Source organism: Haliotis rubra, unplaced genomic scaffold (assembly GCF_003918875.1).
Source record: "Haliotis rubra isolate DU_JTF1 unplaced genomic scaffold, ASM391887v1 Scf142, whole genome shotgun sequence".
Classification (NCBI taxonomy): Eukaryota; Metazoa; Mollusca; class Gastropoda; order Lepetellida; family Haliotidae; genus Haliotis; species Haliotis rubra.
The window spans coordinates 977,274-994,072 of NW_025765359.1; the positions used below are offsets into that span (position 1 = coordinate 977,274).

The following is a 16,799-nucleotide window of genomic DNA, read 5'->3' on the forward strand; positions in this document are numbered from 1 at the left end:
CTTTCAAATTGAGTTGCATATGACTAGGTTTTATCCATATCCTCAGTCTATCAGCTAGGTGTATACAAATACACCATGAGCTTTGCAAGTGACACTATAGGTGTATCTATGAATACACTAGAAGCTTTGAATGTGAAACTAGGTGTATGCAAAAACATGATCAGCTTTGTAAGTGAAAATGTAGGTGTATCTGCAAAAACATAAACAGCTTTCAGGGCTCCAGATAAGGGCCGTATCGGCGTATGTACGGATTATAAAATATGCACGATACGGTAGGAAATAATTTAGAAAACGTAGCAGATACGCACCACAGCAATGGTGTACGGTCTTAGAATCATTTACAGACGTATTTATCTGAAAAAAGTATTGTCTTATTGTTTATTGACCTGTTTACACAAGAGTAGCAATGTTGTGGTGCATATATGAAACGAAACACAAGATTACTGATAGTCCATTAACTTCCATTCAGTACTCTAAATGTACACTTAAGGTTTTCCAGTACTCAGTATTGAACAAATAAGGAGTACGTACTCCTGATGTTGAAAAATTATCTGGAGCCCTGAGCTTTTAAGTGAAAATGTAGGTGTATCTGCAAAAACATAAACAGCTTTTAAGTGAAACAAGGTTTAAAGATTTGTCTATTTACAAAACAAGTTTTCCTTGCCATCTCTGAAAGTAATTACACTGTCCCAGAGGATCTTTATCCCTTCCTACAGTGTTAGTTATATTTGTTAATCTTGTCACAATTCAAATTTTAAAACCTTACATACAGAAACCATTTTGACAAGTTGCATCAACCATTTGTCTTCTATATGGCCACATAATTAGGTGAGGTGAGGTGAGGTGAAATTGGGTCTAACGTCGTGTTGGAGAATATTTCGCTCATATGACGACGTGCATGCGTGTGTATGTGTATGTGCGACTGCTTGTACTAGCCCAGACTTAAGCTGGTTTTATAGTGCTAGCCCACTGAGATACCATGCCGCAGTGAAGCATGAATACCCCAATCAGACACATTATACTGACTCCGAGCAAACCAGTCCTTGTTGTACCCATTAATGCCGAGCGCCAGGCAGGGCCAACAAGTACCATATTTTAACGTCTTTTGGTATGACGTGGTCGGGGATCGGACCCGCGCCCTTCCGCTCTCTGGGGACGCTCTAACCACTACACCACGGAGACATAATTAGGCATGGAATTAGTATGCAGTGGATTTCATCCTAAGTATACTTTTATGTGAAACAAATCTTTCTCCTTCAATAAATAATGCAGTAATAATAAAGTCATGTTATTAGCTTACCCCTCTGCTTCTCATTACTGTTTTGAGGCGGTGGGGTAGCCTAGTGGTTAAAGCGTTCGCTCGTCACGCCGAAAACTGGGTTCGATTCCCCACATGGGCACAATGTGTGAAGCCCATTTGTGGTGTACCCCGCCGTTATATTGCTGGAATATTGCAAAAAGCGGCGTAAAACCAAACTCACTAACTTACTCATTAAAGTTTCAGATAACGTTTTAGAAAATATCAGTTATGACAGCCTCACTGTTGCATACAATGAAGTTCCTGAGAGTCCTAACTTATATTTAGATTTCTGCATGAACTGCAGTGTATGTTCCATTTAATACCTGACCTCATCCACTGATATGCCTTCCTGAACTTCATCTCACATACTGTATTCTCCCCAGGAGCACTTCAGTAACCCATGCTTGTCATAAGAGGCGACTAACGGGATCGGGTGGTCAGGCTCTGACTGACTTGGTTGACACGTGTCATCGGCTCCCAATTGCGTAGATCAATGCCCAAGCTGTTGATCACTGGTTTGTCTGGTCCAGACTCGATTATTTACAGACCGCCACCATATAGCTGGAATATTGCTGAGTGCAGTGTAAAACTAAACTCACTCACTCACTCCTCAGGAGCATCATGGATGGGTTTGGGCTACCCTTGCTTCAAGGTTGTACTGAATGCTCAGCAAAGCCCATGGATGTATAGTAATTCTATCCTTTAAAGAGGCAAGTCTAGATAAGAGGATAGTATTGTACAGTACTAAGGACGCCAGTCTGTTATTCATATTTTTAGAAATTGTCATTTAAACTATTAATTATTACCTTAGAGATTTGTTTGGGAGTTCACTGGTACTGAATGATTTACATATACAGGGATACATCTTGGCTGTGGGATTGTGGGATATATGCAGTTGTGTCATTACTTCCGCAACAGAAAAGTCAGTGCGCCAATTTTCATGCAAATAAAGTTGAGTTGGCACATCGCTGACCATGTGAGATATAATTGAAACAAAAATAACAATATGAGGAACATTTTAGTAATTACCATGGCAGTCATATACTGCTACCTGTATCTTAAACAAAAACACTAATCAGTGCTAATCATCATTAGGGCTGCGCAATATAATCGGTTTACCGGTATATACTGGTTCAGACATGAAAACGATACGTATTGCGATACGCTGATTGAAAACTGGTATTTTGACATGCATTCGAAAAGACTTTGTAACACTCGGAAATCTTTGGATATTTCCGTTTTATAAATTGTTCCTTTCCTTTTGTTATTTCTGTCAAATATTATTTACATTTTTCTTTGGTCATGATTAAAAGTTTTTATTAAAGGTTAATCAAGCATGGTGATTTTGTTGTGTTTTTGCTTTATAAATCAAGAATTAACTCGATTATAAGTAGTTTTTTGTTAAAAAAAGAACTTCTTGCAATATATTGCAATACATATCGCAATAAATGCTTTCGCATCGCAATATATTGCAATATGAAAATTCTCTGCAATACCCACCCCTAATCATCATAATATCCTGAGGTATCTAATATGAAGACGAAACATTCCAATTGCTTTTTGGAATTTGTGAGTGAGCATTAACTTTTTCTGGAGTGCTCAGTTAGTGAGATCACAAACTTGTTAAAAACCATAAAACATGGCTGCCCTGGTTCAGATACTTGTTCCAGTCTTGTGACAAGCTGGATGCCTGGTGTATATATTGACTGGTTCTTGTTTGTCTTTGCCCTGCATCACATTTCCGTATACAGACAGATCCGTCTAATATAACAAGCTATTATCATTGGCCCTCTGTTTGTTAAGGATGTTTCCCTAAATGTACAAGGATCCTGAGATCATCAGTTTCAGTCACAGATTCTCTCTGATTATTCCCTTAATGCTCTGAATCATGCATAAAAAATGTAAAAGTCTAAGACCTTGAATCATGCCTTTAGACCAACCCTGTAGTGTAGTGGGTAGAGTGACAGCCTGGAGAGATTAAGGTCAGGGGTTTGATGCCCAGCTATGTCATACCAAAAGTAGTGAAAAGGTGGTACTTGTTCTTACCCTGCCTGGTAATTAAGGGGACAAGGGGATTCTGGGACCATAAGTAATTTACAGGACGTAAAATATGAATTAAGTTATATTCTGCCATTACTTTCTAGGTGGCATCGAAACCTAGGAATATATGTCGTCAGTCACCATAAACTCAAAACTGTTGCTGTTGGAAAATTATTATTCAATGGACCAAATCTCAGCGGTATTAAATAAACAACCTCAAAACTGTTGCTATTGGAGACTAATTATTCAATGGACCAAATCTCAGCTGTATTAAATAAAAAAAACTCAAAACAATTGCTACTGGAACCGTAGAATTCAAACTACAGTATCCCAGCTGTATTAGATAAATAATGGACTGAGTTTTGGTTTTACGCTTTTAGCAATATTCCAGCAACATCACGGCGGGGGACACCAGAAATGGGCTTCACACATTGTACCCATGTGGGGATTCGAACCCGGGTCCTCGGCGTGACGATCCAACGCTTTAACCACTAGGCTACCCCACCGCCCCCGATAAATAATGGAAGAAACATTTGTCACATACTTTCATCATGTTCTCACAAATTAAATTTAATTAAATACATTAATGTCCCACTTCTGTCTGCCCTGTAGCTATATTTATCAGAAGTTCCAATATAATATCCAAGATTGTATTTGTAATTAGTCATGTGGGGGTCTGTGGTGTTGGGCTACATAAACTAAACACTATAGATCCCACCTTTGTCAGTCAAGTAACCTTCAATGGACAGCTATATTTATTGTCCGTTTAACGTCTTTTGTGATTCATTACAATTTTGTGTTTCTAATAAGTACGTAACTTGATGTGTCGATGTCCCACATTTTTCACCCCACTGACCTGTAGAGGTCAGTTATGAAAGCATATTGAAAATAATATAAAACTTTGTTATTACATTAAACACTTGATGCGACATTTGTCTGTCTAGTGACTACAATGGCCAGCTATGTTATGTGGAGCACAGTGGTGTAGTGGTTAGCATGCTGGCCTCTCACGCCAAAGGCCCGGGTTTGAATCCCGTTTGAGACACCAAAATTTGTGACCTGGGTCTCATACTGTGTTGTGTCCCTGGGCAAGGCACTTTGTCCATATTGCACTCAGTCCACCCAGCTGTTTAAAATGGGTACCTGAAAAGCAGATGTACAGACCTATACGGTCGCGCTTAGCGTTTAGTAGCAGCTTTGAAAGTACAATTCCGTCAGGGTAATAATGTAACGCCAGAGAACAGCATCGCGTTGGATTCTAGGCACAAAAATTAGCATTATTATTATTATTATTACTATGTTGGTAAACTGTTAAATGTCTTTTGCTTTTGATAAATGTTTTGTGTTTGTAGTGAATATGTAACCAGATACCTTAATGTCGACATTTGTCTGTCTAGTAGCCTACAATGGCCAGCTATATTTGTCAACTGTTTAATGTCTTTTGCCTTAATGAATGTTTTGTATTTGAATTGAATATGTAACCAAATACCTTGATATAAACATTTGTCAGCTGAATAACGTACAATGGTCAATTCTGTTTCATATCTTGCAAATGATAAGTATATTGTATTTGTAATGGATATGTAATTAAAGCCCTTAATGTCGATATTTATCAGCCAAATAACCTACAACGGTCATTTGTTTAAAGTCTATCACAAATGATAACTATTTTGTATTGAATATGTAACTAAACCTCTTAACGCCACATCTGTCGGCCCAGTGACCTACAGAGGCCGGTATACTTATCAGCTGTTTAGTATCTATTACAGTTAATTAGTAAGATTGTATTTGTGATAAGAATGTAACTAAATGCTTAATGGCCACATTTGTGGACAAAGTAGCCGCCTATGTGGATATCCTGTTTCCTGTCCCAACAGGATCTGTATGTAGATCTCTGACTACCGGATCACGGTGGTAGATGAGTCTGTGTCATACAAACACTGTAAGTCAGGTAATTAACCTTGTCAGATTTGTCAGGGTTGTCAGTTATCAGCGCTACACTGACAATGGCAGGGCTATAATGGCAGTGTCACGATACAGGGTCATTATCACAGGGGGCATATTGAGTGTTTTTGTATCAGTGTCTGTTTATGAATATATTAATGTAAATAGGTTTATCTGGTATTTATATAAGCATTAAGGGATGACAGGGGATACCTTATCGGGATATATCTGTACTGTTGGAGAACAAAGCGGACGTAAAGTCAAGCCCTTTGATTTATAATGATGTCTGTAAATCCTAATTACATACTTGCATAAATTCTTTCACTATCATCCCAATAACATACTGGCACAAATTCTCTATCTGTCTCGCCCCAATTACATACTGGCACAAATTCTCTATCTGTCTCACCCCAATAACATACTGGCTCAATTTCTTTATCTATCTCATCCCAAATAACAAATTACGTGTGAAGATCCGGGTTAGAATTGGTCTTCAGAAACCCATGCTTGTCATAAGAGGAGACTAATGGGATCAGATGGTCAGGCTCGCTGGCTTGGTTGACACATATTAGGCAGGCAGGCTTCACACCATCCTATCCCAGTTGCATTTATCGATGCTCATGCTGTTGATCACTGGATTGATTGGTCCAGACTCGATTATTTACAGACCAATGCCATATAACTGGAATATTGTGTTAAGCACCAAACAAGTAATACTGGCACAAATTCTCTATCTATCTCAGAGAACAGGCAAACACTCAAGTCCTATAAACTATGTAATGATCACAGAAACTTGATCATTCATATTCAAAGCAGATTGGGGGCGATGGGGTAGCCTAGTGGTTAAAACGTTCGCTCATCATGCCGAAGACCGGGTTCGATTCCCCACATGGGTACAATGTTTGAAGCCCATTTATGGTGTCCCCCACCGTGATATTGCTGGAATATTGCTAAAAGCGGAGTAAAACTAAACTCACTCACTCACTCACTCAAAGCAGATTTTACGAGGTTATATTTACTGTATGGTTCATGCAGTCAAGCTCAGACCTGGTATGTAAAATTTAAAATGTAACATTTTCACAAAGCATGACCATTTCATGCCTTCATTAACTTTCAATTTATAGTATTTTTTATAAATGTACTCTACTTGACCAAAATAGTGACCATCCATTTGTTGAAGGTATTTGCCTGTGCTCTAACATGGCTGTAAAAGGGTCTGAAAGATTTACCTTAAGTCCCAGGAGTAAAGTTACCTTATTTTAAAATGTATATTTAAACAAAAATCCAAATCCTAGAACAATGCTAGACTTGCCAAATCATTCTAGACTTGAGTAGGGGTCCTGTTTGATATATTCTCTTGTATAATCAGGATCTTGTCAATCTGATGGCATGGGTTTGAGATTTTACTGGTGCTTCAGCATAGAGATACAGAATTACAGTCCGTTTGATTCATTTGAGACCGATAAATTGCTCACTAACATCTAATAATTGCAACAAAACCAAATTTTGCAGTCACGTAAAACCGACAGACCAACTCTGACAGTTGGGCATAATTTTGGACACCTGAATGAAAAAAAGTTGTTTAACAAACGATCATTATTTCGTATTAAATAACTTCTCGCTATATTTTACGATGGGGGGGCACTTGATGGTAGAACAGCCAGGTGTGCAAGTTGCAAGTGTGAAACTGAAATTTCACTACACATGCTTTTTGATTACCTGGCTGTTCTACCAGCAAGTGGTCCCCCCTCGTAAAAATAGCGAAAGTGACAACAAAGTAATGATCGTTTGTTAAACAACTTTGATGATAGAGAGAGTTGTTCAGATCTCTAGCCATGTTCATAAGCCTGTACAGGGGCTGTTTATAGGTATGTTTAGAATATAAGCACTATCGGTTCATGGATGAATTATAATATGATTCAACAAGAATACAAAGTCTCTCCCATCTATAATTATGTACATAACATTATAAATAGCATGTCACATGTTTTATTATGTGGATACAGGTTAATCCTGAAGCTTAATCCAAAAAGCTTTATGATTCATTACCAACTGAATCCTTGAATTCTTTAATTGCTTGCTATCCCTTCCAAAGATGAATTAGTAATGTTTTTTTTTAATAAACAGAAGCTTTTAATTTTTTAGCAATGTTGCTAACAATATTTTCAAAATTTCAAAATTTATAATTCAGTTGAGAACAGAAAAGACAGGCAAAACAATTCCTGAATTTATAAATGAATCTTTTAAAATAAAATCTGAATGATGAAGTCTTGCCCCATTGTCAGGGTCTGTTGTCATGTGACCAACCAAATCAGTAAGTTGGACCACCCAATCCACTTCATCTCAAAGATGATCACAGAATACACAGCGGGTTTTTGTGATGTATGGCTTCTAATGTGATTACAATGTTTCATCAAGAGATGTTCAAAGGCCAGAAATCTTTCTTAGTTAACAGATTTGTGTGTGAAACATCCAGCAGATAGGGATTATTTTTGGACTTTTGGGGGTCCTTAGAAAATGAAAATGTTGTTGTTCAGTGTTAGTTTAGTTTCCGTTGCGGGGTTTGCAGTTAATCATAATCAACATGCAAAATATTCTTGTGTGAACATCTACTTTTTCATTTGGGGGATATATTTTAAAAAATTAAATATATGGTTTTTTTAATTCAAGTTAGGAGAATTTGTAAACATATTTTTTGTACTTTTCTCAAAGTATGGAATGAGAAGGAGGGTGTTTGGTGTGATGGGATAAGACCCTCCACAATCCGTGCATCTTGTGGGATGGGTTTTGATCAATTGTATTGATACAAATGTAATTATTTGTTTGAGTGTCATTCTAGAAGTTGGTGGTATAGAGATGACAACACTTTATGGGTGATCAACTTATTTTCACAATGGGGAAAATAAAAAAATAAAATAAAAAAAAAATAAAAAAAAATAAAGAAGTTGATCATCCATAAAATTTGTCATCTCAAATGTAATTAAACTGTACGACAATCCAAAATGTATGCATCTGGGGGATTAACCAAAATACACCAGTCTTCTGACAGACACTGTCAAATGTTAAATGTCACAGTTAAATGGATAGATTAGATAATCATAATGAAAATTGCATAATGAATATTTTGACAGGAAAATGATAATTAGTTCTGTTCATAACCCTCTGAGATGGATATCATTCCACTGCTCACAAGTGACTTCAAAGAGCTTCATATAACTATTCTTGAAAAACTGTTTCATCAATATTACAACTCTCAAGGTTTCAATAAAGCTTTGAAAGAGTTTTGTGTTAAACATGTGAAGGACATTACCAGTAGTCAGGTTGCTGACTTGGTTGACACATGTCATTCTATCCCAACTGCGAAGATCAATGACCATGCTGTTGATCACTGTATTGTCGGGTCCAGACTTGATTATTTACAGACCGCCGCCATATAGCTGGAGTGTTGCTGGGTGTGGACATAAAGTCAAGTGTAAAACTAAACTCGCTCGCTCGCTCACTCACTCACTCACTCACTCACTCACTCACTCACTCACTCACTCACTCACTCACTCACTCACTCACTCACTCTACTCACTCACTCACTCACTCACATTTGGCTTACACTATATGTACTTGAATTTTATACAGTTGAATAATTGACCTGCCTTTGCATGTGTTTGTGATGGATACCAGATATGCTCACATATTTTGTAATATTAATCGACTCTACTTTAAATAAACAATTCTTATGAATATGGAAAAGGTGTTGTCGGTTTATTTCAATTAGAGAGGTGGGGTAGCCTAATGGTTAAAGCATTTGCTCATCACAGCGAAGACCCAGGTTCGATTCCCCACATGGGAACAATGTCTGAAGCCCATTTCTGGTGTCCCCTGCTGTGATATTGCTGGAATAGTGCTAAAAGCGGAGTAAATCTAAACTCACTCACTCACTTATTTATTTCAATTTTTTGCAATTTATTACTTTAGTTTTTGTTTTTTCAGCTCTTTCCATTCTGCCTCGTGTTCGACAGCCACATGCTGATCCGGTACATGGGGCACAACCTAACCAGCGTGTTCCAGAACAGGACACTGATTGGCTGCAAGATCTCAGACAAATTTGGGCTGCGTAGACCTCTGGTTGACTTCACTTGGGAAAACGTAAGTGCAATCCCATTTAAATTAGATCTTTGACTCCAATAGAAACCTTTCTACGTGAAGATGTAACAACCACTCCATAGATGATAACACCAGCATACCCTTCAGATTCGAATGAATGTCACTGCCAAGATTTGAATGAATGTCGCTGCCAACGATGATTAAGATAGACTGGGGTGGTGTAGAGGGTTAAAAGTAGCTTTTACTGTGAAGAGGATGCTTCAGTGTAGATCAATGTCTAGTCGGAGGAGCAAGATGAGACTCGTAGGCTGTGGGAGGCGAAAAAGGCCGATAATCAAATACTTTGATAACAATATGGATTTCTGAAAATATTCATTTATTCTATAGTCTGTTTGCAGTGAAAACGTACCGATGAATTTCACTTTAAACAAAAAAGTAAATCAGATAAAGTGAAATTAAGACTGCGAATCCTCATAAATTTGCCTTGCCAACTGAACATTTAAATCTCAGAATTTTATTCATTGTAGGACAAAAGTTGTTTAACAAACGATCATACATTCAAATCGCTATTATTGGTTTGTATTACAAAGGGGTGAGCGCAGTAGATGGAACAGTGAAACAAATGCACGTGCGGTTCGTGATGAGCATTAACTTGGACCAACTCTACTTGTTCTCGGTGTTTCATTTAATGTGCATACACCCTTGTAATACAAACCAATAATAGCGATTTGAAACTATGATCGTTTGTTAAAAAACTTTTATCCTAAGTTGAATAAAATTCTGAGATTCAAATGGTCAGTTGGCAAGGTAAAATTATGAGGATTCGCAATCTTAATTTCATCTTATTCGATTTACTTTTTTGTTTAAATTGACATTCATCGGTACGTTTTCAATGCAAACAGACAATAAGAACTGCTTTATAAATTGTAAATTTGAGAGCTTAGGGTGGCACACACTTTAATTTGTTTTCATGGTATGATAAAACACATACATATGAAACTATGAAATCCTTCTCTCCTAGGTTACATACCTGTCAACTCTCACGCATTTGGCGTGAGTCTCACGCTTTATTGACAAATGTCACGCTCTCACGCCTCCAAATAATAATCTCATGAATATCTGGTAGCCAAAAATAATTTCAAAATTAATATGCATTTTCGTTCGTTTTTGCGTAAAGTTGAACATTGAAAGAACGCCTGAATGAACGAAGTACTAAAACGATGTTTATGCGAATGATTCGGCTTATTATTATTTATTAGCATGCATCTTTTAGTGTCAAAATAATGCCACCAGAAGGTTCCAAATGCTCCTGAAAATCACTAAACTTCATTTTCGAGGGGGTGGGGGCTTCTGCCCCCAGAGACCCCCCACCAGGGCGTTGCCCTCGACATGACCCCGGCTGGACCCCGGCTTATTTTTTTCAGTCTCACTCCAAACCATCTTTAGGGGTTGACAGCTCTGAGGTTATGTGACATCAAGTGACATATGAATGTGTGTGTACAGATACTACTGGTAAGACAACTAGCAGTAACAATGAGAAAAGAAGCATACATAAAAGGAAACAGAAATCGTTCACTCACTGTCAAATGTTTAATATGTGACACCGTGAAGAATGTGTGGGCCAATCAGATTTCACATTTCTAAAATGATTCATTGTCCTATTTTATGACCTTGAGTCAGAAATGTTTACTTTAACTACAGAAAATTCACAGAAATATTCTTTAGATGGCCCTCTGCTTGGTAGGTAAATGCTATAGCGCTCAGAGAACATGGATAAAATATCCACAACATAATGGTGTGGTCTTTGATATATACCTTCAGCAGAGATCATCGAAGTCTTTATGTAATGCTGAAATCTGAATGCTTTGCCGATTTTTTACTGAGAAATGCCCATTTTTTCTTTAAAAAACAGAAACTTTGACACTAATTGGCTAATTGGAAAAGTTATCTGACATGACCTCCTACTAATTTGATCTTCACACCAGCAGGTATGATATCTGCCTTTAGTGAGATAGTGTAAGTGTTCATCTCACCGAGTATGTTAGGGTAGTCGGTGCTTGAGGTGGTTCATCCAGTCTGAGACTCATGTAGACAATGTAAGGTTGATATGGTTGAGTATATGGTTGATCTTCAGTACCCAATGCTTCTCATATGAGGTGACTCATTGGATCGGGTGGTCCGACTTCTCACCATCTTATCCCAATTGTGTGTATTGATGTTCATGGTGTCAATCACTTGATTGTCTGGCCCAGGCTTGATCATCATCGTAGGGCTGGAATATTAGGGAGTGAGTGAGTGAGTGAGTATGGTTTTACGCCGCTTTTAGCAATATTCCAGCAATATCACGGCGAGGGACACCAGAAATGGGCTTCACACATTGTACCCATGTGGGGAATCGAACCCGGGTCTTCGGCGTGACGAGCGAACGCTTTAACCACTAGGCTACCCCACCGCCCCTTATTAGGGAGTGTGGCCTTAAACAAATGAACACACAAACAAATTATATAAATGATCAATGCTGGAATACTAGCTTTGAAAATGTCTCTGCACCCTTTCTTGTGAGAATTGTATTGTTGAAAGATCATCACCCTATCTTCATTAGTAACACTGGTAACCAAATAAAATATGGATCCTAAATTAAATGTCCTTTCCCAAACTAAAATTTGAAGTTATTTATATTGTGAGGTGAAATTTGATTTCCATCAACCAGGGTTTTACATGACTCGTGATTCCTGCGTATTTGACGCAATAAGTTTGTAATAGACTCTCAAAATATTCAAGCTTGACGCAAGTTTTATGAGTGACCCTCAGAATTCAGTTCAATAAAATCGATTTGATAAGCAAACAATGATAGTTTTCGAGAGGTCTTCATTAATTTTGATATTTCTTTCAATTCATGTTAATAACTGTATGCTACAGTGAATAAATCACAAGCATGATTATGTGTTCAGTATACTGGAGTTTGTTATGACTGAACTGAACAGTGAAAAATGTACTATTTATTAACTAACATATGAATGACAATACAACACAACATAAAAAATCTTCGCAAAACTCTTGCTTTTTTATCTATGCACATAAATATTACGCTAAAACTTTAATCACTCCCAAATATTGAAAATGACTCCTAAAAATAAATACTGTTGGTCAGCATGACTCTTTTTTCAAAGTCTGTGTAAAACCCTGCATCAACAGGATAACATCTAATTCTTGACAATTTCTACCATGATTTTGTTTTTTTAATTCTCCAATTTTGCCTCGACATTTAGTATGTTTCTTCAACAGATTTCTTAGTGATTGCATTGGTAATCAGTGATAATTCTTTGATGGTACATTCTAAGATCCTAGCAGTTAGATGATACGAAAAATAAATATTTTGATAGACAATAAAGATATAGGTTTTGATTGTAACAATTGATAAGGTTATCCCATCACTCGCGATTCTAGTACTATAATGTCGAACCATTTTAATTACGTCACAATGTAAGCGAAGTCACAATGCATACATCAGTTGTCATCTTAAGCCTCCTACAGTAAACTTCTTCGGTCCATTGATTTCTTGGTTTGTTGCTTCATGCAGCTAAAATCACTGGTGGAAATGGTACTTTATGTTATTCTTTGACGGTTAAAATATGTCAATTCGATCACAAGTTTTCAGCTTTGACGGTAATGTTGATAATGTTTACATTCCCACAATGCAACGTTGAATGTCACTGACTACTCAGCTTCATCTGGATGTACTGATGTAAACTTACTTTGATAGTAGAAATACGGCGTTCATATTGCCCCATATAATACGTTAATGACAGATGTAATTAAAATAATTCAGAGAAGATATTTAATCATGCGTAAACCGTCTTCAAACTGTTATCATTTGTTTTTCTGGTAACGTTCATCTTAACGTGAGGGGGCAGACTGAGAACACTTTGCCTGTTAGCCCTGTGCGAGGATTCTTGATTTGGGTCACCGACACCCGGCGTTTGTTTTCTGCCTTAATTTGGTAATTATTCTTTATTAAATTTGGCATCTAGAGAAATACAGTTTGCTCTACCACCATGTATAGTGATAATACTTTGCCCTGAACTATCATAGTTATTCTTTGATGCTTACACTGATATAATACTTTGATGGTACACTGATAATGAACTATATTGATAAATAATAATTCTTTGATGGTGCATTGATCATTCTTTGATGATACTTTGCTGGTACTTTGATAGTAATTAGATAATTATTTGATTGTACATTAATAATTCTTTGATGAGTCTTTGATAGTACTATAATGTTTACCTAATTATGCGTTGCTATTTCTTTGATGGCACTGATAATACTTAAGGATTAAAGGACACTGATTTGGTCTTTGATGTTTGATGGTACACTGATAATTCTTTGATGGTGCTTTGGTAATTCTTTGATGGTACACTGATAATACTTTGATGGTACTTTGGTTATTCTTTGATGGGACACTGATAATACTTTGATGGTACTTTGGTTATACTTTGATGGGACACTGATAATACTTTGATGGTACTTTGGTTATTCTTTGATGGTACACTGATAATACTTTGATGGTACTTTGGTTATTCTTTGATGGTACACTGATATTACGTTGATGGTACTTTGGTTATTCTTTGATGGTGCATTAATAATTCTTAAGTAGTATAATTATTAGAAACAATATAACAACAGCTTCATCCTTCTGTCTCCCTCTATCTACAAAGCAATCAGCACTTGTAAACTGGCATTTCTCCACTTCAGATCATGTGCCTCCAGAAAGTTATATTTGAAATGGAATCGGAGCAGCAGCTACACAAAATACGGAGGTCTGACCGGTACAAGCGCATGACTGCAGGGGGCGAGAGGTCCAGTCTACTACTGCGGGGACAGATGAAGTACATGAAAGACTGGTCGTGTATGGCCTTCCTCTGTACCCCACTGTGAGTTGACACACTGAGAGATAGACCGACACACTCACAGTTACCAGTTCTACAGATACTCAAAAGTGCCTGTCAGAGTTAATAACAGATCTACAGATAGCTGTATGATATTTTGAAACAAGCAGTATTACATTCATCTATGTTCATTCAATAATATAAGTGCAACATTCAACAGTGTAACGCTCAACATTATCAGTGTGACATTCAACAGTGTAACATTCAACATTATCAGTGTAACACTCAACATTATCAGTGTGACATTCAACATTATCAGTGTAACATTCAACACTGTCAGTGTAACACTCAACAGTGTAACATTCAACACTGTCAGTGTAACACTCAACAGTGTAACATTCAACACTGTCAGTGTAACACTCAACAGTGTAACATTCAACAGTGTCAGTGTAACATTCACACAGTGTCAGTGTCAACATTCAACATTATCAGTGTAACACTCTCAACATTATCAGTGTGACATTCAACAGTGTAACACTCAACATTATCAGTGTAACACTCAACAACAGTGTAACATTAACACTCATCAGTGTGACATTCAACAGTATCAGTGTAACACTAACACTCAACAGTGTAACATTCAACACTGTTAAACTCAACAGTGTAACATTCAACACTGTCAGTGTAACATTCAACACTGTCAGTGTAACATTCAACAGTGTAACATTCAACACTATCAGTGTAACATTCAACACTGTCAGTGTAACACTCAACAGTAACATTGTGTAACATTCAGTGTAACATTCACAGTGTCAGTGTGTAACATTCGACACTGTCAGTGTTACATTCAACAGTGTAACATTCAACACTGTCAGTGTGTAACAACGGTGTAACATTCGACACTGTCAGTGTAACAGTGTAACACTCAACAGTGTAACATTCGACACTGTCAGTGTTACATTCAACAGTGTAACATTCGACACTGTCAGTCAATTGTAACCTCAACAGTAACACTGTGTCAACAGTGTTAACAATCAACACTGTCAGTGTTACATTCAACAGTGTAGCAACACCTCAACATTATAACAGTGTAACACCCAACAGTGTAACATTCAACACTGTCAGTTCAACAGTGTAACATTCAACAACGTAACACTCAACAGTGTCAGTCAACACTGTCAGTGTAACACTCAACAGTGTAACATTCAACAGTGTGTAACATTCAACACTGTCAGTGTTGTCACAGTGTAACACTCAACATTATCAGTGTAACATCGACACCGTCAGTGTAACACTCAACATTATCAGTGTAACACTCAACAGTGTAACACTGTCAGTGTAACACTCAACAGTATCGGTGTTACACATTCACACTGTGTAACATTCAACATTATCAGTGTTACATTCAATATTAACACTATCGTCAGTGTAACATTAAACACTATAAATGTAACATTCAGTATCATGTCTTTGCTCAGTGTAACACTCAACATTACTCACCTCCATTCAACAGTACCTCAACAGTGTAACACTTACATTATCAGTGTTACATTATTAAGGCCAGTATGGTACCATGTCTTTGATACAGCTAAAATACTAGCAATGTTAATGCTACACTATCTAACTATGGCAAAGATTCAAACTGGTACCATACCCTCAGCTCATCACTTTGTCGACTGTTTAAGGCATCCTGAAAGGTAGGGGAATATGAGGAGTCTTGAGGTTTGCTTATAACTATAGCATCAGTAAAGAGTCGAAGATGCATCCTCATCATGTTTGTTGTGCTGTTGTGTATAGTAACCTTTAGTGACAAGATCTTGACATAATAGTTGCTGCTGCTGTTGTTGATATCTGGATGTTCTGTTTCAGAATAGGCAACTTAGAAGATATGGAGACAACAGGACTATTTGTCAATGACCTCAACATGTTTGACAACAGCCAGGATATGGTGCTAGCAGGCTGGCACCATGCATCTCAGCTGGAGTATCTTGTAGACCGGGTATGTAGGTGTATCTTGTAGACCGGGTATGTAGGTGTATCTTGTAGACCGGGTATGTTGGTGTATCTTGTAGACCAGGTATGTTGTATCTTGTAGACCGGGTATGTAGGTGTATCTTGTAGACCGGGTATGTAGGTGTATCTTGTAGACCGGGTATGTAGGTGTATCTTGTAGACCGGGTATGTCGGTGTATCTTGTAGACCGGGTATGTCGGTGTATCTTGTAGACCGGGTATGTTGGTGTATCTTGTAGACCGGGTATGTTGGTGTATCTTGTAGACCGGGTATGTTGGTGTATCTTGTAGACCGGGTATGTTGGTGTATCTTGTAGACCGGGTATGTTGGTGTATCTTGTAGACCGGGTATGTTGGTGTATCTTGTAGACTGGGTATGTTGGTGTATCTTGTAGACCGGGTATGTCGGTGTATCTTGTAGACCGGGTATGTAGGTGTATCTTGTAGACCGGGTATGTCGGTGTATCTTGTAGACCGGGTATGTCGGTGTATCTTGTAGACCGGGTATGTCGG

At 37.6% G+C, this 16,799-nt stretch overlaps 1 protein-coding gene across 1 annotated transcript in view; it reads left to right on the forward strand.

Annotated features, from left to right (window-relative positions):
* Nucleotides 1–16,799, forward strand: part of LOC124269103 (soluble guanylate cyclase 88E-like) — a 51,517-nt gene that overhangs the window by 2,449 nt on the left and 32,269 nt on the right. The window contains 3 exon segments of the mRNA XM_046704121.1: nucleotides 9,269–9,424; nucleotides 14,141–14,319; nucleotides 16,144–16,273. Of these exon segments, the coding sequence (XP_046560077.1) occupies nucleotides 9,269–9,424; nucleotides 14,141–14,319; nucleotides 16,144–16,273 (465 nt within the window).